The sequence below is a fragment of the Salmo salar genome, chromosome 13 (genome assembly GCF_965601325.2).
Source record: "Salmo salar chromosome 13, fSalSal1, whole genome shotgun sequence".
Lineage (NCBI taxonomy): Eukaryota > Metazoa > Chordata > Actinopteri > Salmoniformes > Salmonidae > Salmo > Salmo salar.
In genome coordinates this window covers 53,005,001-53,026,453 of record NC_138303.1, presented here as the reverse complement: position 1 = coordinate 53,026,453, position 21,453 = coordinate 53,005,001, and the positions used below count along the sequence as shown (strand labels likewise).

The window sequence follows — 21,453 nt, the reverse complement described above, 5'->3', positions numbered from 1 at the left end:
CCTCTGTGGAGATAGGAGAACCTTCCAGAAGGACAACCATCTCTGCAGCATTCCACCAATCAGGCCTTTATGGTAGAGTGGCCAGACGGAACCCACTCTTCATTAAAAGGCATATGACAGCCCAATTGGAGTTTGTCAAAAGGCACCTAAAGGACTCTCAGACCATGAGAAACAAGATTCTCTATTCTGATGAAACCAAGATTGAACTCTTTGGCCTGAATGCCAAGTGTCACATCTGGAGGAAACCTGGCACCATCCCTATGGTGAAGCATGGTGGTGGCAGCATCATGCTGTGGGGATGTTTTTCAGTGGCAGGGACAGGGAGACTAGTCAGGATTGAGGGTGAGATGAACAGAGCAAAGTACAGAGAGATCCTTGATGAAAACCTGCTCCAGAGCGCTCAGGACCTCAGACTGGGCGAAGGTTGACCTTCCAACAGGACAACAACCCTAAGCACACAGCAAAGACAACACAGAAGTGGCTTGTCCTTGAGTGGCTCAGCCAGAGCCCAGACTTGAACTTGATCGAACATCTCTGAAGAGACCTGAAAATAGCTGTGCAGCGACGCTCCCCATCAAACCTGACAGAGCTTGAGAGGATCTGCAGAGAAGAATTGGAGAAACTCTTAAATTACTGGTGTGCCAAGCTTGTAGCGTCAAGCGTCAGATTTTTTTGCAGGTCTCTGTTTCCACACATTTATTGATGAGTTCATTTCCAATCATGAAATGTATCCCCACTCCCCAATCAAATACCTTCATCAATACCACAAAAAAAAGACAATAACTGATTTTTACTCCAATCTGGCAACCCTCATAAAATCCGAAATAGCACCAGTATCCCAAAGAATTATGCAAAAACAAGCATAGTAAACAGCAATTGGTATTAATAAAAAATAAAACACATAAGGCTACTATTATAAGTATTTCGGTGACAACTTGGTTGATTAACAATATTGGGTTAAGACGTTTGTTTTTTATCTAAATAAATGTACGACGTAAAAAAAAGGCAGTCTAGAACACCATTGCCCTAAATGCATTGCTCCAATAACTTGTGTGTATTTTCACAGGAATTAAGCCACACATAAACACACGAAATCTGTTGAAATACTTTTTGTACATATTTCCACGAATTGAGTATGAGATTGTGTTGGATAGATGATCACACTTGTAATAGTTTCTGTTGTTGTATTACTTGTGAGGCACAGCTGAGTGAGTATACATTTAAATAATGTGCTTTTTATTTTACTGGGCTGATGATGTCTGTATCTGATGGAAGGAGAGAGCAGCAGACTGAGTCAGCCTCTCAACATCCCGCCGCTCTCCCTTTCCTCCACTGACACTGACCAAAGGCACACCATCTTCCAGCTGTTGGAGAAACTTGAGTCTGCCTCATGCACAAATTCATGTTGTTACTCCTATGAACAGAAGACCCAAGCCGCTAATAATAACAACAACGCAAGCCTTTAGATACACTTTCCTAATCATTCATTACTGCCGCAGTGCTTGTTGTAGCGCTGAGTGGAAATAGGAAAAGCTCGCATTTTATGGCTTACAAAAGTGTCGAATACAAACTGTTGACAGTGCTGAGTAAGGACTTAAACATGAACTCACTCATAAAAACAGCTCTGAGCTGTATTCGTCTTCACACATTGTTTAAAACGTTTTGAAATCTCACAGTATCAATTTTGCTGTAGTTTTCTTTTATGCCTGCTAAGTTACTGCAGACATCCCCGAGACAAATTAAAAAAAATAGGCACACATGGCATTATCAATGTTTTTTTTACAGAAATGTTTGGCGATTGACTAGGAATACGAACAATCGGTTGGGGATCCCTGCTCTAGAAAGTTGAATGAAGTTCAACCTCATGCTTCTCTCAGTGGGTTGATATTATGCATGGCAGTCCGGCATTCTCGGGGCTACGCGTGCAGTTTAGAGGGAACATTGCTTGTGTGGCTGCCAGCCAAATAGCGTATGGAATGTGTTGCACTAATGTATTTTCTGTAAAGGAAAAACGCAGGTGAAATGGTTTAAAACAAAGCTATTTTGATGGTCTGCGTTTAGAAAATTCTGATTTCTGAACTCCTAACGAAACCGCCTATCCTGATGCTCAGGCCATGTAGCCTACATCTGTGCACACTCAAGCATGCACTTTCACACAATCGTGACAAGACTGAGAGACCAGACATATGCTCCAAATAAAGGACAATGACGAAATTGACATAAAACTGGTAAATATACTGAACAAAAATATAAATGCAACAGATGTTGGTCCCATGTTTCATGAGCTAAATTAAAAGATCCAAGAAATGTTCCATTAAGCACCAAAAGTTTATTTCTTTCAAATTGTGTGCACAAAATTGTTTACATCCCTGTTAATGGGCATTTCTCCTTTGCCAAGATAATCACAAGAAGCTGATTGAACAGCATGATCATTACACGAGTGCACCTTGTGTTGGGGACAATAAATGGCCACTCTAACATGTGCAGTTTTGTCACACAACACAATGCCACAGATGTCTCAAGTTTTGAGGGAGCATGCAATTGGCATTCTGACTGCAGGAATGTCCACCAGAGCTGTTGCCAGAGAATTTGAATGTTATTTATCTACCATAAACCTCCTCCAACAATGTTTTAGAGAATTTGGCAGTACCTCCAACTGGCCTCACAACCACAGACCACGTGTAACCACACCAGCCCAGGACCTCCACATCTGGCTTCTTTACCTGCAGGATAGTCTGAGACCAGCCCCCCAGGCAGCTGATGAAACTGTGGGATTGCGCAACCAAAGAATTTCTGCATAAATGGTCAGAAACCATCTCAGGGAACCTCATGTGCATGCTTGTCGTCCTCACGAGGGTTGTAACCGACTTCAGTGGGCAAATCCTCACTTTGTGCACAATTTGAATGCACAGAGATCGTGCCATTCATCCGTCGCCATCACCTCATGTTTCAGCATGATAATGCATGGCCCCATGTCGCAGGACCTGTACAGTATTCCTGGAAGCTGAAAATGTCTCAGTTCTTCCATGGCCTGCATACTCACCAGACCCATTGAGCATGTTTGGGATGCTTTGGATCAACGTGTACGACAGCGTGTTCCAGTTCCCGCCAATATCCAGAAACTTCTCACAGCCATTGAAGAGGAGTGGGACAACATTCCACAGGCCACAATCAACAGCCTGATCAACTCTATGCTAAGGAGATGTATCGATGCCCAACAGATGCATATCTTTATTCCCAGTCATGTGAAATCCTTATATTAGGCCCTAATGAATTTATTTCAATTGACTGATTTCCTTATATGAACTGTAACTCAGAAAAATCTTTGAAATTGTTGCATGTTGCGTTTATATTTTTGTTCAGTGTATAATAAAATAAACCACAACTTCATTATCACAGCGCAGTTTGTGAGCTCTCCAAACAATGCGTACACTACCAGAATGAGAACGGTATGAGGTATTAATATATTGAATAAACAGAAAAGACCATAACCAAACATTCTAGATTAATGGGGAAGTGGCAATGAATAACGGTAGCCTACATTTAGTACTGATGATACTTTTGATACATTGTGGGAAATTCATAAACATTGACAAACCGAGAGAGTGAGCATGGAGAGAGACATGCCTAGCGCTTTGTTGCAACACAGTATTTGAAAACAATGTGATCTCTGGTTAAGACCGATTTTTGAGGTCTGTTCGAGTACTCATGTCCATCCCTACTCAGTTGTCCTATGAAACTGTGGTGATGTCATTGGTTGTGGCTCTCCACTGCAGCTGCTCCAGACAATCCTGCAACTGGTAGGCACATCCAGCCAGGTCCATGTAGAGCAGGGCCGAGTATACGTCCTCCAGACATGCAGTCGGGCCCTGGCTCCACAGCCGCAGCATCTGGTACTGCCTCTCAATAGAGCCCAGACCTGGCTCCAGCTCCACACGCTCCAGCTGCCGGTCGGTCAGGGAGAGCACGCGCAGGAACTCCTTCCAGCGCCGCAGAGGCACCTCCTTGATGATGGCATATAACACCGTCGCGGGCCAGTGCTCCTCCTGGGTGTCCTGGCGAGGGACTGAGGAAGAGAGGGGAAAGGGAGGGAGGGAGGAAATCAGGGCCAATATTCACAAAGCGTCTCAGAGTAGGAGTGCTGATCTAGGATAAGGGTTCCTGTGTCCATGAAATTGTATTAAATATTATCTAAAAGGCAAAACTGATCCTAGATCTGTGTTCCTACTCTGAGAAGCTTAATGAATACGGGCCCAGAATGGTAACAGGTGGAGAGATTCTTGTAAAGTGCTTAAAGGAAAACTCTACCTAAAAACAAAATGTTTTTCTTGTCAGCAATCAAGTTTTCAAGATATGTAACTTTCAAAATACATAAAATGATGCAAAATGCATCATACAGGGATTATTTGTGTATTTTGAAAGTTACATATCTTGAAAGCGTGATTGCTGACAAGAAAAACATTTTGGGACAATGTCAACAATGGACTAATGAAACAGATGTCAAAAGATCGTTTTTATGTGGAGTTTTCCTTTAAGTGAGCAAAGAAGTAATAGAGAGTTTGGGCAAGATTCAATCAATGTAATCAGGTCATTTGTGGGGTATGAGGAAACCTTTTTGTGTTGTGAGGGTGCGTTTTAGGAGTGAGAAAGTGCTTTAACTTGTTTTTCAACAGAAACGGCTAAACTTGTCTCGCTTGTGTAAATTATGAGACCTGAGTGATGCTCATAGTTTATTTCTAACAAGCATTTTATTATTTCGATTTTCCATTTGCACACTATGCACACTCCCAGTCCAGTTGATTTGTTTTTGAGGGGGAAGTCGCAGTCTGGACCCCAGTCAACTGTTGTAAAGAAAATGACACGCAAGCTGAACTATACCACAGACCATGCACCATAACCTTACAACAACACCACAGGAGAATTCGGAAGTTGACAACCATGTGGAATTTTCATGTAAACTAGACGTGGCCATACTATTTAATCTCAAAGAGACACAAATCAAAAAAACGTGGCCTTAAATTTGAGGTTAGAAGATCAAAAACAGCATGTAAAGACTCGGGACAAACCTTTTCATGTATCATATTTTGTCACTGATACTACTGTAACCAACATTACGCTTTGATGCTTTGTGTAGATGCTTCTATGCATATTTTCAGTGGAACAGATGTTGGAATCAGGGTGTAATTTGCAAGAAAGATAAGGCAACAACCTTAAATGTTAAAGGCCGAGCAGTCGAAGGCTGCTTTTCGCTATTTGATTTGCCAATTAATCTGATCAGCTTCTTTCTGATTCATATCACCAAAGTTTTGCAGTTTCCACCTACACATGCACACACATTTCCACGTGACTGACAAGAGATATGTTTTATGCTGACACGCTGCGGCATTTAAGGAAAGGCGGTTGTTTTGAGTACACAACAGCACATATTCTAGCCACATCAAAGCGACAGGACAGGTAGTATGCTGTAGGGTACACACCTCAGAAATGTGCTCGATGGGATTTGCTTTTGCTTCTGATATGCGAAACACCTACATTATATCATATACGTTTATTATAAATCCAAGCATATGCACCCAACCTTAAAGTCCTACTCCAGTCTCCTTTTCACTTAATTTATCACCTGATTTACTTAACCCTTTACACTCGTACCCATATACGGGTTGAACATGGCAGATTTGGGCACTAATAAGCACCTAAATTGGAACAAAGTGACTGTACAGTAACATACTATACATGATGTCAGAGTTCTGGGCTCTGCACTTCACAGCGCTGTATTGGTTTTCACTGAAAGCTGTTCTGATCTTGAGCACCGCACGCAACAAGACGTTGCCCCCATCCCTGAATTGCCTTGTAAAAGCCTAACACTGTAAGATCATATTTTATGAACGCTAGTCATGTTGGCAATAGAATGAGATTTCAAATCATGCCGACCTGACTCAGATTTCGATTTATAATGGAAAGTTTTTGGTCATTGTGTGATGATGGGGATGCAGGGTTGTATTCCAAACAAAACATCTACAAGTGTGCTTGCTCTAGTTCCTCAACAGCACAGCTAGGAGAGCCAAAAAAAGTACCTTATAGTTCAAGACTTTTCTTTGCGTCATAAAAGTGCATTGAAATTGCTTAGGAACTGTGCACACTTTAGAGAGATGTGTGGCCACTTGGAGACACCAGTTACTCCTCTCATTCAAACCCTTATTTGCACCTACCCCACATTTTCCACGAAGAGTCTTATTTTATGACTGAATGTATCTAGAGTATTTTCAGATTCCGCTATCGACAAATGTGGCAAAGTACACTAAATGTAAAATGCACATAAAATCAACAGCGTGATGTTTGGATTCAGTTGTTAGGTTCTTATTTTTCAGAGTAAATAACTCACGGACACTAGAGAAGCTTTAACCAAGTGTAATTCTTCCCAAAGGTTCTGTACAGCTGTAATTCAGACAACCCAAATTTCTCCCATCCAGATATATACAGTGGGGCAAAAAAGTATTTAGTCAGCCACCAATTGTGCAAGTTCTCCCACTTAAAAAGATGAGGCCTGTAATTTTTTAAAAACCTTGTGAAGACTTACAGAAAACGTTTGACCTGTGTCATTGGCAACAAAGGGTATATAACAAAGTATTGAGATAAACTTTTGTTATTGACCAAATACTTATTTTCCACCGTAATTTGCAAATAAATTCATTAAAAATCCTGCAATGTGATTTTCTGGATTTGTTTTTCTCATTTTGTCTGTCATAGTTGACATGTACCTATGATGAAAATTACAGGCCTCTCATCTTTTTAAGTGGGAGAACTTGCACAATTGGTGGCTGACTAAATACTTTTTGGCCCCACTGTATATCCCACTTAAGACACTCCTCATTCTCTTCAATCCTTACATCTTATGGTTTAACAGGAAAAGAGTAACAAGATACCAAACCCTTATTACTCCCTTCAGGGAATTTGTCCTCACCTCCTGACCTCAACCCCTCCTTTATCTAATCCACAGATGTCCATCTGTCTCCCTGTATCAACACGTTGCTCTCCTCTTGTCACCCAACGCATTCCACAGCTATCTGTCTTTCTACAGAGACCCAGTCTCTTTCACTTCTAATATTCTATGCTTCTTTATCATTTATTTAATATATTTATGTTCAAAATGTTGAATACAACAGTCTTGTGTCAGGATGAACTGTTGTTTACTCACCTTTGGTCTAATAATTTTCACATTATCTCCAAACTTTTCCCTTTCAATTGCTACCATGGTTATGCATTTGCTTTTCATATTCATTCTGTAAGAAACATTTAAATGTAGCCCTATACATATAGTCAAATTCCCACGAGTATAAAGGGTTAACAAAAGGCACTCAATAGGCGGTCCAGGTAGCTTGTTAGAGCAGCTTAAATGCAATGTTGCCAAACTAAGGCTGATGGCAAAGCCACACTGGGAGACAGACAAACTACATGTAACTGCCAAAATAAAGGAAACACTTGAGTAAATGAGGGATACAATTTATATTAAAAGCAGATGCTTCCACACATGTGTGGTTCCTGAGTTAATTAAGCAATTAACATCCCATCATGCTTAGGGTCATGTATAAAAAAGGATCTCATCAGCTTTCTATAGGCTAGGCCTAGTATATTTATTTTCCAACTTTCCTAATATTAAGCACATTGCTTATATTTTCAGAAGTATAGCCTACCTGGCTGGCATGAAAATAAACCACGGGGAAAAGCTTCCTCCATTCGCTATTTAAGTGCATAGATGACTTGTATTTTTTCCCGCTGCCCCTGTTTCGATACAGGTGCATGATAATGGTCCATTCTAAATCAAAACAAATATCACACATTTATTATTTAGTATATCTAAAGACATGATTAAATCAAGAATAGGTGACAATATTAGCCTCGCACACCTAATGTAGCCTAGCCCATAGGCCTATATGATTTAATAAAGTGGACAAATAACTTCTTAAAATTAAGCACATTAATCCACTTTACAAGGGGTGTAGAGCCTAACTGGCATATATAAGCAGTGTGTGAGTTTCAAGTTTGGGGAAGATCATTTTCACCATAAAAATGTCACTTTTGATAATGGTGTTTTTCACCAATGGAACATCCGCGCTTATAGCCTTCTACCATGTGCGCATTGCTGCGCTTATAATGTGAAGAAAGCCTAATAGTTTATCAACATTTTAAACTACAGTAAACGTTCTGATCTGTTGCGTCAGCCACATTGCATAAAAACATTTTGTTGATGCTAGTGGTTGTATTAATTTGGGATCTATCGCATCCCACAACTGTTCCAGACTATGTTTGGAATATTTTTTTATTGCACAGAATAGGTCACATTTTGTACTATGGGGGATAACAGATTGACGTAGGATAGTACTTTTGCTGTTCGTTAGGCCTACTCATCTTGTTGGCTGACGAAAAGTAAATGTGGACAGTTCTTCCAATATCTTCAATATGCACCTCGGGAATTGGATAAGGACGCGCAGTTACATCTCCAATGTGTCGGTCTTAACTTGTAGCCTGTGAGAAAGATCTGATCACATGACAGAGAGCCTGTGAGTGAGAGATGCTTCATATTGTGCAGCACTCAGAGAGAAGGGAACAACACAGCACTCCGGGCCGCAAAAGGCATGGATTTGTTTAGGTTGCATTACGGCCACAAAGGGGATGCCCCCATGAAATTTGAGGCATTATCAAGTGCTTGTCAAATTGTGAATGAGAGACTATTGGAGTGTGTACAACCTGCGCAAAAAAACCCAAAGCAGAGCTCATGCCTTTCAAGCGACTTTTTTCAAATCATCATTAGAGTCTCATCATACAGCCTTACAGTATATTAAGTCAAAACATATAGCCCAATGTTTGTAGAACAACTAAAGTTACATTAATAACTCTAAATTAAGCATATAGGAGTATCTATTTCTTTGTTAACTGCTCAAGACAGAATAGCTGAATGTGCGCACTCCCTCAAATCGTTAGGAGAAAATATTTGTTCAATTGTATTTTTCATACTATAAAATAACTCCATGGACTTATAAGCAAATCTTGTCTGCTAAATGAACTAGTGTAGCCCAAAGCCATTTGGCGTAGCCACATCAGGACCTAACATAAGGACAACTCAGAGTGTGCTATTCTTTTCTTCTTCATATCATGCTTCTTTAGACCTGTCTAAAATAAATAATGGATTTATTGAGAAGGTGTAGGTTATATTACATGGGGTTTATTAGACTTTTTAAAATGGCTTGTAGGCTATGTGTGGAAGCCAGGAGATGCTAAATGTGTTTATGTTAATTAACGGTCAATTACCGTGAGACAGACAGTTATTTGCTTGACAATCACCGACTGACGAAATTTTGTGACCGCCACAGCCCTAGTCACATTCCTCCAATAGAGTTCCAGACACTAGTATAATCTATGCCAAGGTGTTTGTTGGTGTTTCCTTTATTTTGTCAGTTACCTGTACATTGAAGATAGACAAACTACATCAAATACTTACCTCTGGACTCTCTGTCTGGCAGCAGGGGTGTGACAAGGGGGTCAAACTCAGTCTTGGCAGCACTGTGAGCGAGTGTCATCATGGGAATCCCTTCAGTAATGTTCAGCGTCTTGGAAGGGACAGCAGACAGACAAAAATCCTTAGCAACTGTCTGGCTAAGCAGAGCAGCAAAGTGTCCATACACACATACAGTATAGGTATAGTAACATATCAAAAGAGATACTGATCATTTGCTGAACTAGATTCTTCCTTACAGGTTTAAAATCAGACAAAGACAAATTATATCTATTGATGCAAACATAGCCATGCTGTACATTCCAACTCTAAATGTAATGTAGGTTTCGCACCTGCTAGTCAGGACTGGCCTACAGGTGAATAACATATTTTTTCTCATGTGCTTTATAGTTTGTATCATCTGCTTCCTTTCTAACACTATCGCTGATCATTATCCAAATGTAATGTAAGAAATTGATACTAACCAGTGAAGTTGGGTAGTTTGGCTGATGATGAAGATGATCTGTTTGAGTTAAAGACAGATATTATCAGTTTCCTGCACCAACTGTTGCAGTGAAAAACTTGTGTATTCACACAAGAGCTCTTTAAGATTAAACGTCAGTTTTTTTTAAGAAAAACAACACAATTGGAGGTTTTAAGTCCATAACAATGCTTAAACCACATCAGGAGACCGCTTTTGTTTGGTTAGTGGTGTTTCTGTAGCACGAGATGGAGTTTGCAAAACAAATGACCACTGGATTGATGAAATAATTTGGCAAGGTAGGCTAATTTGAAGCTAGATAACATTTCATTGAAACAGTTTTTGGGAAAGCCTTTCCATCTACCACAAGATGGTTAGGCCCATAACTAGCATTGCAATATTTGTCCTGTTCCTTAATTGTTTGAAACCTGGACGTTTTACCTCATTATGAGGCATGTCTTACCTTGCTTCAAAGTAGTCTGTAGCCAAAATCCTACCATTGAAACGTGGAGGCAATTATTTTCTAAAGACTTCATCATATGCATACAGAACTCCTGTTCTATATATTTTCTTTCAACTTTCTTTCATTGTCAAACGTCCACGTCAACTTCCGGTGCCGACAAAGATGGCCGCCTCGCTTCGCGTTCCTAGGAAACTATGCAGTATTTAGCTTTTTTATGTGTTATTTCTTACATTGTTACCCCAGGTAATCTTAGGTTTTACTACATACAGTCGGGAGGAACTATTCGATATAAGAGCAAAGTCAACTAACCAACATTACGACCAGAAATACGACTTTCCCGAAGCGGATCCTCTGTTTGGCCCACCACCCAGGACAATGGATCGGATCCCAGCCGGCGAGCCAAAACAATGGCACCGCAGAAGAAGGGGCAAACGGAGTGGTCTTCTGGTCCGTAGACGGGCACATCGCGCACCGCTCCCGAGCATACTACTCGCCAATGTCCAGTCTCTTGACAACAAGGTAGACGAAATCCAAACAAGGGTAGCATTCCAGAGAGACATCCGAGACTAACATTCTTTGTTTCATGGAAACATGGCTCACTCGAGACACGCTATCTGAGTCGGTACAGCCACCTGGTTTCTTCACGCATCGCGCCGACAGAAAGAAGCATCTCTCTGGTAAGAAGAAGGGTGGGGGTGTACGCTTTAAGATTAACGATACGTGGTGTGATCATAACAACATACAGGAACTCAAGTCATTTTGTTCACCTGACTTAGAATTCCTCACTATCAAATGCCGACTGCATTATCTACCAAGAGAATTCTCTTAGATTATAATCACAACCGTGTATATCCCCCCAAGCAGACACATCGACGGCCCTGAAAGAACTTCATTGGACTCTATGTAAACTGGAAACCACATATCCTGAGGCTGCATTTATTGTAGCCGGGGATTTTAACAAGGCTAATCTGAAAACAAGGCTCCCCAAATTCTATCAGCATATCGGTTGTGCTACCAGGGCGGGCAAAACCCTAGACCACTGTTATTCTAACTTCTGCGACGCATATAAGGCCCTCCCCCGCCCTCCCTTTGGAAAACCGGACCACGACTCCATTTTGTTGCTCCCAGCCTATAGACAAAAGCTAAAACAGGAAGCTCCCGCCCTCAGGTCTGTTCAACGCTGGTACGACCAATCGGATTCAATGCTTCAAGATTGCTTCGATCATGTGGACTGGGATATGTTCCGCATTGCTGCGAACAACAACATTGACGAATACGCTGACTCGGTGTGCGAGTTCATTAACAAGTGCATCGGTGATGTCGTACCAACAGCATCTATTAAAACATTCCCCAACGAGAAACCGTGGATTGATGGCAGCATTCGCGCAAAACTGAACGCACGAACCACTGCTTTTAATCAGGGCAAAGTGACCGGAAACATGACCGAATATAAACAGTGTAGCTATTCCCTCAGCAAGGCAATCAAACAAGCTAAGCGTCAGTACAGAGACAAAGTGGAGTCGCAATTCAACGGCTCAGACATGAGAGGTATGTGGTAGGGTCTACAGTCAATCACGGACTACAAAAGAAAAATCAGCCCCGTCGCGGATCACGATGCTTTGCTCCCAGACAGACTAAACAAGGTTTTTGCTCGCTTTGAGGACAATACAGTGCCACTAACACGGCCCGCTACCAAAACCTGTGGGCTCTCCTTCACTGCAGCCAACGTGAGTAAAACATTTAAACGTGTTAAGCCTCGCAAGGCTGCAGGCCCAGACGGCATCCCTGGCCGCGTCCTCAGAGCATGCGCAGACCAGCTGGCTGGTGTGTTTACAGACATATTCAATCAATCCCTGTGGGTCAGTTGGTAGAGCATGGTGTTTGCAATGGTGTTTGCAACGCCAGGATTTTGGGTTCGATTCCCATGGGGGGCCAGTACGGGAAAAAAAAAAAAAATGTATGAAATGAATTGAAATGTATGCATTCACTACTGTAAGTCGCTCTGGATAAGAGCGTCTGCTAAATGACTAAAATGTAATCCTTATCCCAGTCTGCTGTCCCCACATGCTTCAAGAGGGCCACCATTGTTCCTGTTCCCAAGAAAGCTAAGGTAACTAAGCTAAATGACTACCGCCCTGTAGCACTCACTTCCGTCATCATGAAGTGCTTTGAGAGACTACACTGCACACTACCCTAACCCATCTGGACAAGAGGAATACCTATGTAAGAATGCTGTTCATCGATTACAGCTCAGCATTTAACACCATAGTACCCTCCAAACTCATCATTAAGCTCGAGACCCTGGGTCTCAACCCCGCCCTGTACATCTGGGTCCTGGACTTTCTGACAGGCTGCCCCCAGGTGGTGATAGTAGGTAACAACATCTCCACCCCGCTGATCCTCAACACTGGGTCCCCACAAGGGTGCGTTCTCAGCCCTCTTATGTACTCCCTGTTCACCCACAACTGCGTGGCCATGCACACATCCAACTCAAATCATCAAGTTTGCAGACGACACTACAGTGGTAGGCTTGATTACCGACGACGAGATGGCCTACAGGGAGGAGGTGAGGGCCCTCGGAGTGTGGTGTCAGGAAAAAAATCTCGCACTCAATGTCAACAAAACAAAAGAGATGATCGTGAACTTCAGGAAACAGCAGAGGGAGCAGCCCCCTATCTACATTGACGGGACAGTAGTGGAGAGGGTGGAGACTTTTAAGTTCCTCGGCGTACACATCACGGACAAACTGAAATGGTCCACCCACACAGACAGCGTGGTGAAGAAGGCGCAGCAGCGCCTCTTCAACCTCAGGAGGCTGAAGAAATTTGGCTTGCCACCAAAAACACTCACAAACTTTTACAGATGCACAATCAAGAGCATCCTGTCGGGCTGTATCACCACCTGGTACGGCAGCTGCTCCGCCCATAACCGGAAGGCTCTCCAGAGGGTAGTGAGGTTTGCACAACGCATCACCGGGTGCAAACTACCTGCCCTCCAGGACACCTACACCACCCGATGTCACAGGAAGGCCAAAAAGATCATCAAGGACAGCAACCACCCGAGCCACTGCCTGTTCACCCCGCTAACATCCAGAAGGCGAGGTCAGTACAGGTGCATCAAAGCTGGAACCGAGAGACTGAAAAACAGCTTCTATCTCAATGCCATCAGACTGTTAAACAGCCATCACTAACATCGAGTGGCTGCTGCCAACATACTGACTCAACTCAAGCCACTTTAATAATGGGAAAATTGATGTAATCAATTTATCACTTGCCACTTTATATTATTTATATTAGATAATGTTTACATAACCTATATTATTCATCTCATATGTATATACTGTACGCCATACCATCTACTGCATCTTGCCATCCTGATGTGATGTATCACTAACCACCTTAAACAATGCTGCTTTATATGTTTTCATACCCTACAATACTCATCTCATATGTGTATACTGTACTCCATACCATCTATTACATCTTCCCTATGCCGTTCGGCCATCACTCATTTATATATTTTTATGTACATATTCGTATTCATTCCTTTACACTTGTGTGTACAAGGTAGTTGTTGTGGAATTGGTAGATTACTTGTTAGATATTACTGCATGGTCGGAACTAAAAGCACAAGCATTTTGCTACACTTGCATTAACACCTGCTAACCATGTGTATGTGACAAATACATTTGATTTGATTTGATTTGTCTAGCGGCCAAAGGCCTTTACTAGTCATGTTAGCAACCCATGAGAGTTGTTGCATCTTTAGATCGCCCCACTTTCTAAATGTCTAACAGATATTTCCATCTATTTCCATGAAACCGCTTGCAGGTACGGTACGCATTTAGAAAGGTGTTTTCCGCAAATTGGATTTTAGAACATTCGCTGTGTGCACATTGCTGCGGCTAAAATGTGAAGAAATAATAGTTGATCAATTTTTTAAGCTAAACATTCTGATCTGTTCCATCAGCCTTATTAATTGATACGGCATATACCTCCACAACCCTACTTTGATACGCATCGTGGGTATTAAGAAGTGAGTATACACAATGCAAACTGAAAAATAAGTGGGTATACGGCGTATACCTGCGTATATATACCCTCCACTACAACACTGTTGCTAATAACATTATTAAAGTTGGAGTGCTAAGAATTACCCACATTTTCAGGTAAACCAACACTTCTCTAGTAAAAAAACAAAACAACAACAACTTTGCTTACAGTGGCAAGAAGAAGTATGTGAACCCTTTGGAATTACCTGGATTTCTGCATAAATTGGTCATAAACTTTGTCACAACAATAGACAAACACAACTAATAACACACAAATAATTATACGTTTTCATGTCTTTATTGAACACACTGTGTAAACATTCACAGTGCAGGGTGGAAAAAGTATGTGAACCCTTGGATTTAATAACTGGTTGACGCTCCTTTGGCAGCAACAACCTCATCCAAATGTTTTCTGTTGTTGCGTATCAGACCTGCACAACGGTCAGGAGGAATTTTGGACCATTCCTCTTTACAAAACTGTTTCAGTTCAGCAATACTCTCGGGATGTCTGGTGTAGAGGTCGACCGATTAATCGGAATGGGCGATTAATTAGGTCCGATTTCAAGTTTTCATAACAATCGGTAATCGGTATTTTTGACGATTACATTTTTTTTACACCTTTATTTAACTAGGCAAGTCAGTTAAGAAGACATTCTTATTTTCAATGATGGCCAAGGAACAGTGGGTTAACTGCCTTGTTCAGGGGCAGAATGACAGATTTTTACCTTGTCAGCTCGGGGATTCAATTTTGCAACCTTACGGTTAACTAGTCCAATGCTCTAATCACCTGCTTTACATTGCACTCCACGAGGTGCCTGCCTGTTACGCGAATGCAGTAAGAAGCCAAGGTAAGTTGCTAGCTAGCTAGCATTAAACTTATCTTATAAAAAACAATCAATCAATCAATCATAATCACTAGTTAACTACACATGGTTGATGATATTACTAGTTTATCTAGCCTGTCCTGCGTTGCATATAATCGATGCGGTGCGCATTCGCGAAAAAGGACTGTCGTTGCTCCAACGTGTACCTAACCATAAACATTAATGTCTTTCTTAAAATCAATAGACAAGTATATATTTTTAAACCTGCATATTTAGTTAATATTGCCTGCTAACATGATTTTCTTTTAACTAGGGAAAATGTGTCACCTCTTGCAACAGAGTCAGGGTATATGCAGCATGAAGACTATTTCTTCCTAACAAAGACAGCCAACTTCGCCAAACGGGGGATGATTTAACAAAAGCGCATTTACGAAAAAAACACAATCGTTGCACGACTGTACCTAACCATAAACATCAATGCCTTTCTTAAAATCAATACACAGAAGTATATATTTTTAAACCTGCATATTTAGCTAAAAGAAATCCAGGTTAGCAGGCAATATTAACCAGGTGAAATTGTGTCACTTCTCTTGCGTTCATTGCACGCAGAGTCAGGGTATATGCAACAGTTTGGGCCGCCTGGCTCGTTGCGAACTAACTGCCAGAATTTTACGTAATTATGACATAACATTGAAGGTTGTGCAATGTAACAGGAATATTTAGACTTAGGGATGCCACCCATTAGATAAAATACGGAACGGTTCCGTATTTCACTGAAAGAAAAAACGTTTTGTTTTCGAGATGATAGTTTCCGGATTCGACCATATTAATGACCTAAGGCTCGTATTTCTGTGTGTTTATTATATTATAATTAAGTCTATGATTTGATAGAGCAGTCTGACTGAGCGGTGGTAGGCACCAGCAGGCTCGTAAGCATTCATTCAAAACAGCACTTTCGTGCGTTTTGCCAGCAGCTCTTCGCAATGCTTCAAGCATTGGGCTGTTTATGACTTCAAGCCTATCAACTCCCAAGATTAGGCTGGTGTAACCGATGTGAAATGGCTAGCTTGTTAGCGGGGTGTGCGCTAATAGCGTTTCAAACGTCACTCGCTCTGAGACTTGGAGAAGTTGTTCCCCTTGCTCTGCATGGGTAACGCTGCTTCGAGGGTGGCTGTTGTCGATGTGTTCCTGGTTCGAGCCCAGGTAGGAGCGAGGAGAGGGACGGAAGCTATACTGTTACACTGGCAATACTAAAGTGCCTAGAAGAACATCCAATAGTCAAAGGTATATGAAATACAAATCGTATAGAGAGAAATAGTCCTATAATTTCTATAATAACTACAACCTAAAACTTCTTACCTGGGAATATTGAAGACTAACGTTAAAAGGAGCCACCAGCTTTCATATGTTCTCATGTTCTGAGCAAGGCACTTTAACGTTAGCTTTCTTACATGGCACATATTGCACTTTTACTTTCTTCTCCAACACTTTGTTTTTGCATTATTTAAACCAAATTGAAAGTTTCATTATTTATTTGAGGCTAAATTGATTTTATTGATGTATTATATTAAGTTAAATAAGTGTTCATTCAGTATTGTTGTAATTGTCATTATTACAAATAAACAAAAAAAATCATCCGATTAATCGGTATCGGCTTTTTGGTCCTCCAATAATCGGTATCGGCGTTGAAAAATCATAATCGGTCGACCTCTAGTCTGGTGTGAACCGCCGTCGATGTCATGCAACAGCATCTCAATCGGGGTTGAGGTCAGGACTCTGACTGGGCCACTCCAGCTCTCTATCCACCGGATGTGTACCAAACTCACTAAAAGTGGCAGTAATAAAGCCTCTCTTGAAAAAGCCAAACCTTGACCAAGAAAATATAAAAAACTATCGGCCATTCCTCTCAAAAATGTTAGAAAAAGCTGTAGCGCAGCAACTCACTGCCGTCCTGAAGACAAACAATGTATACGAAACGCTTCAGCCTGGTTTTAGACCCCATCATAGCACTGAGACTGCATTTGTGAAGGTGGTAAATGACCTTTTAATAATGGCATCAGACAGAGGCTTTGCATCTGTCCTCGTGCTCCTAGACCTTAGAGCTGCTTTTGATACCATTGATCACCACAAACTTTTGGAGAGATTGAAAACCCAAATTGGTCTACATGGACATGTTCTGGCCTGGTTTACATCTTATCTGTCGGAAAGATATCCGTTTGTCTCTGTGAATGGTTTGTCCTCTGACAAATCAACTGTACATTTTGGTGTTCCTCAAGGTTCCGTTTTATGACCACTATTGTTTTCACTATATATTTAACCTCTTGGGGATGTCATTCGAAAACATAATGTTAAATTTCACTGCTATGCGGATGACACACAGCTGTACATTTCAATGAAACATGGTGAAGCCCCAAAATTGCCCTCGCTAGAAGCCTGTGTTTCAGACATAAGGAAGTGGATGGCTGCAAACCTTCTACTTTTAAACTTGGACAAAACAGAGATGCTTGTTCTAGGTCCCAAGAAACAAAGAGATCTTCTGTTGAATCTGACAATTAATCTTGATGGTTGAACAGTCGTCTCAAATAAAACTGAGAAGGACCTCGGCGTTACTCTGGACCCTGATCTCTCTTTTGACGAACATATCAAGACTGTTTCAAGGACAGCTTTTTTCCATCTATGTAACATTGCAAAAATCAGAAACTTTCTGTCCAAAAATGATACAGAAAAATGTATCCATGCTTTTGTTACTTCTAGGTTGGACTACTGCAATGCTCTACTTTCCGGCTACCCGGATAAAGCACTAAATAAACTTCAGTTAGTGCTAAATACGGCTGCTAGAATCCTGACTAGAACCAAAAAATGTGATCATATTACTCCAGTGCTAGCCTCCCTACACTGGCTTCCTGTTAAGGCAAGGGCTGATTTCAAGGTTTTACTGCTAACCTACAAAGCATTACATGGGCTTGCTCCTACCTATCTTTCCGATTTGGTCCTGCCTTACATACCTACACGTACGCTACGGTCACAAGACCCTAATTGTCCCTAGAATTTCTAAGCAAACAGCTGGAGGCAAGGCTTTCTCCTATAGAGCTCAATTTTTATGGAATGGTCTGCCTACCCATGTGAGAGATGCAGACTCGGTCTCAACTTTTAAGTCTTTACTGAAGACTCATCTCTTCAGTAGGTCCTATGATTGAGTGTAGTCTGGCCCAGGAGTGTGAGGTGTGGGGGCTGTGCTTTGGCAAAGTGGGTGGGGTTATATCCTGCCTATTTGGCCCTGTCCAGGGGTATCATCAGATGGGCTCACAGTGTCTCCTGACCCCTCCTGTCTTATCCGGTGTCCTGTGTGAATTTAAGTATATGCTCTCTAATTCGCTCTTTCTCTCTTTCTTTCTTTCTTTCTTTCTCTCTCTCGGAGGACCTGAGCCCTAGGACCATGCCTAAAGACTACCTGGCATGATGACTCCTTGCTGTCCCCAGTCCACCTGGCCGTGCTGCTGCTCCAGTTTCAACATTTACATTTACATTTACGTCATTTAGCAGACGCTCTTATCCAGAGCGACTTACAAATTGGTGCATTCACCTTAAGATATCCAGTGGAACAACCACTTTACAATAGTACATCTATATATATATTTTTTTGGGGGGGGGGTTAGAAGGATTACTATATCCTATCCCAGGTATTCCTTAAAGAGGTGGGGTTTCAGGTGTCTACGGAAGGTGGTGATTGACTCCGCTGTCCTGGCGTCGTGAGGGAGCTTGTTCCACCATTGGGGTGCCAGAGCAGCGAACAGTTTTGACTGGGCTGAGTGGGAACTGTGCTTCCGCAGAGGTAGGGGGCCAGCAGGCCAGAGGTGGATGAACGCAGTGCCCTTGTTTGGGTGTAGGGCCTGATCAGAGCCTGAAGGTACGGAGGTGCCGTTCCCCTCACAGCTCCGTAGGCAAGCACCATGGTCTTGTAGCAGATGCGATCTTCAACTGGAAGCCTGTGGCTATGGAACCCTGACCTGTTCACCGGACATGCTACCTGTCCCAGACCTGCTGTTTTCAACTCTCTAGAGACAGCAGGAGCGGTAGAGATACTCTCAATGATCGGCTATGAAAAGCCAACTGACATTTACTCTTGAGGTGCTGACTTGTTGCAGCCTCAACAACTACTGTGATTATTATTATTTGACTATGCTGGTCATTTATGAACATTTGAACATCTTGGCCATGTTCTGTTATAATCTCCACCCGGCACAGCCAGAAGAGGACTGGCCACCCCTCATCGCCTGGTTCCTTTCTAGGTTCTTCCTAGGTTTTGGCCTTTCTAGGGAGTTTTTCCTAGCCACCGTGCTTCTACACCTGCATTGCTTGCTGTTTGGGGTTTTAGGCTGGGTTTCTGTACAGCACTTTCAGATATCAGCTGATGTAAGAAGGGCTATATAAATACATTTGATTTGATTTGATCAAGAAGGCATATTTTCTTCTGTTGAAGCCATTCTGTTGTTGATTTACTTCTGTGTTTTGGGTCGTTGTCCTGTTGCATTACCCAACTTCTGTTGAGCTTCAATTGGCGGACAGATAGCATTACATTCTCCTGCAAAATGTCTTGATAAACATGTGAATTCATTTTTCCATCAATGATAGCAAGCTGTTCCGGCCCTGAGGCAGCAAAGCAGCCCCAAACCATGATGCTCCCTCCACCATATTTTACAGTTGGGATGAGGTTTTGATGTTGGTGTGCTGTGCCTTTTTTTCTCCACACATAGTGTTGTGTTCCTTCCAAACAACTCAACTTTAGTTTAATCTGTCCACAGAATATTTTGCCAGTAGTGCTGTGGAACATCCAGGTGCTCTTTTGCGAACTTCAGACGTGCAACAATGCTTTTTTTGGACAGCAGTGGCTTCTTCCGTGGTGTCCTCCCATGAACACCATTCTTGTTTAGTGTTTAACGTATCGTAGACTCGTCAACAGAGATGTTAGCATGTTCCAGAGATTTCTGTAAGACTTTAGCTGACACTATAGGATTCTTCTTAACCTCTCTGCTCTTGCAGTCATCTTTGCAGGACGGCCACTACTAGGGAGAGTAGCAACAGTGCTGAACTTTCTCCCTTTATAGACAATTTATCTTACTGTGGACTGATGAACATCACGGCTTTTAGAGATACTTTTGTAACCTTTTCTAGCTTTATGCAAGTCAACAATCCTTAATCTTAGGTCTTCTGAGATCACTTTTGTTCGAGGCATGGTTCACATCAGGCAATGCTTTATGTGAATAGCAAACTCCGATTTTGTGAGTCTTTTTTATATTTCAGGGCAGCTCTAACCAACATCTCCAATCTTGTCTCATTGATTGGACTCCAGGTTAGCTGAGTACTGACTCGAATTAGCTTTTGAAAAAGTCATTAGCCTAGGGGTTCACATACTTTTTCCAACCTACACTGTGAATGTTTAAATTAAGTATTCAATATAGACAAGAAAAATACAATAATTTGTGTGTTATCAGTTTAAGCACACTGTCACGTCCTGACCAGCTGAGGGAGTAGTGGTGTAGTATTTTGGTCAGGACGTGGCAGAAGAAGTCTGTATGTGTTGTCTAGTATGTCTGTTTCTGTGTTAGTCTTGTGACTCCTGATCAGGAACAGCTGGGGATCGTTGTTCCTGATTGGGAGTCATATATTTAGGAGTATGTTTGTCACTTGGGTTTGTGGGTGGTTGTGCTAACACTGCTAGTCTTTTTTGTCTGTAGTTAGCATGTCGTGAGTGCCGTGTTTATTGTTTTCCTGTGTATACTTTGCTTTAATTTATTATTCTTTACATTAAAAGATGAGAATCCACATTCCGCCTGCAGTTTGGTCCATTCAACACGGCTTCAACATTGACACACACTCTGTTTGTCTATTGTTGTGACTTAGAGGAAGATCAGATCACATTTTTTGACAAATTTATGTAGAAATCCAGGTTATTCCAAAGGGTTCACATACTTTTTCTTGCAACTGTATATGTATTACTGTATATATAATTTATATCAATATACCACCCTAAGGGATCAAATCTCAGTAGGCCATTGGTTAGTGTTGAATTGACAAGCAAGTCAACTGGGTTGCTGACTGCCTGGATATTTTATCATTACCGTTGGCGGAGGTGTCCCTTGTAGG

General features: G+C 41.7%; 1 protein-coding gene across 1 annotated transcript in view; it reads right to left on the bottom strand.

Annotated features, from left to right (window-relative positions):
* Window positions 1–673: 673 nt before the first annotated feature.
* The window catches only part of LOC106567387 (tumor necrosis factor receptor superfamily member 1A), a 41,346-nt gene continuing 20,566 nt past the window's right edge, over window positions 674–21,453 (bottom strand). Inside the window, exons 7-10 of the mRNA XM_014136568.3 lie at window positions 21,429–21,453; window positions 9,976–10,013; window positions 9,497–9,605; window positions 674–4,066 (exon numbers count right to left, since the gene is read on the bottom strand). The exon at window positions 21,429–21,453 is cut by the window's right edge and continues 140 nt beyond it. Of these exons, the coding sequence (XP_013992043.1) occupies window positions 3,732–4,066; window positions 9,497–9,605; window positions 9,976–10,013; window positions 21,429–21,453 (507 nt within the window). The 3' untranslated portion in view covers window positions 674–3,731. The remainder of the gene's footprint in view (window positions 4,067–9,496; window positions 9,606–9,975; window positions 10,014–21,428) is intronic.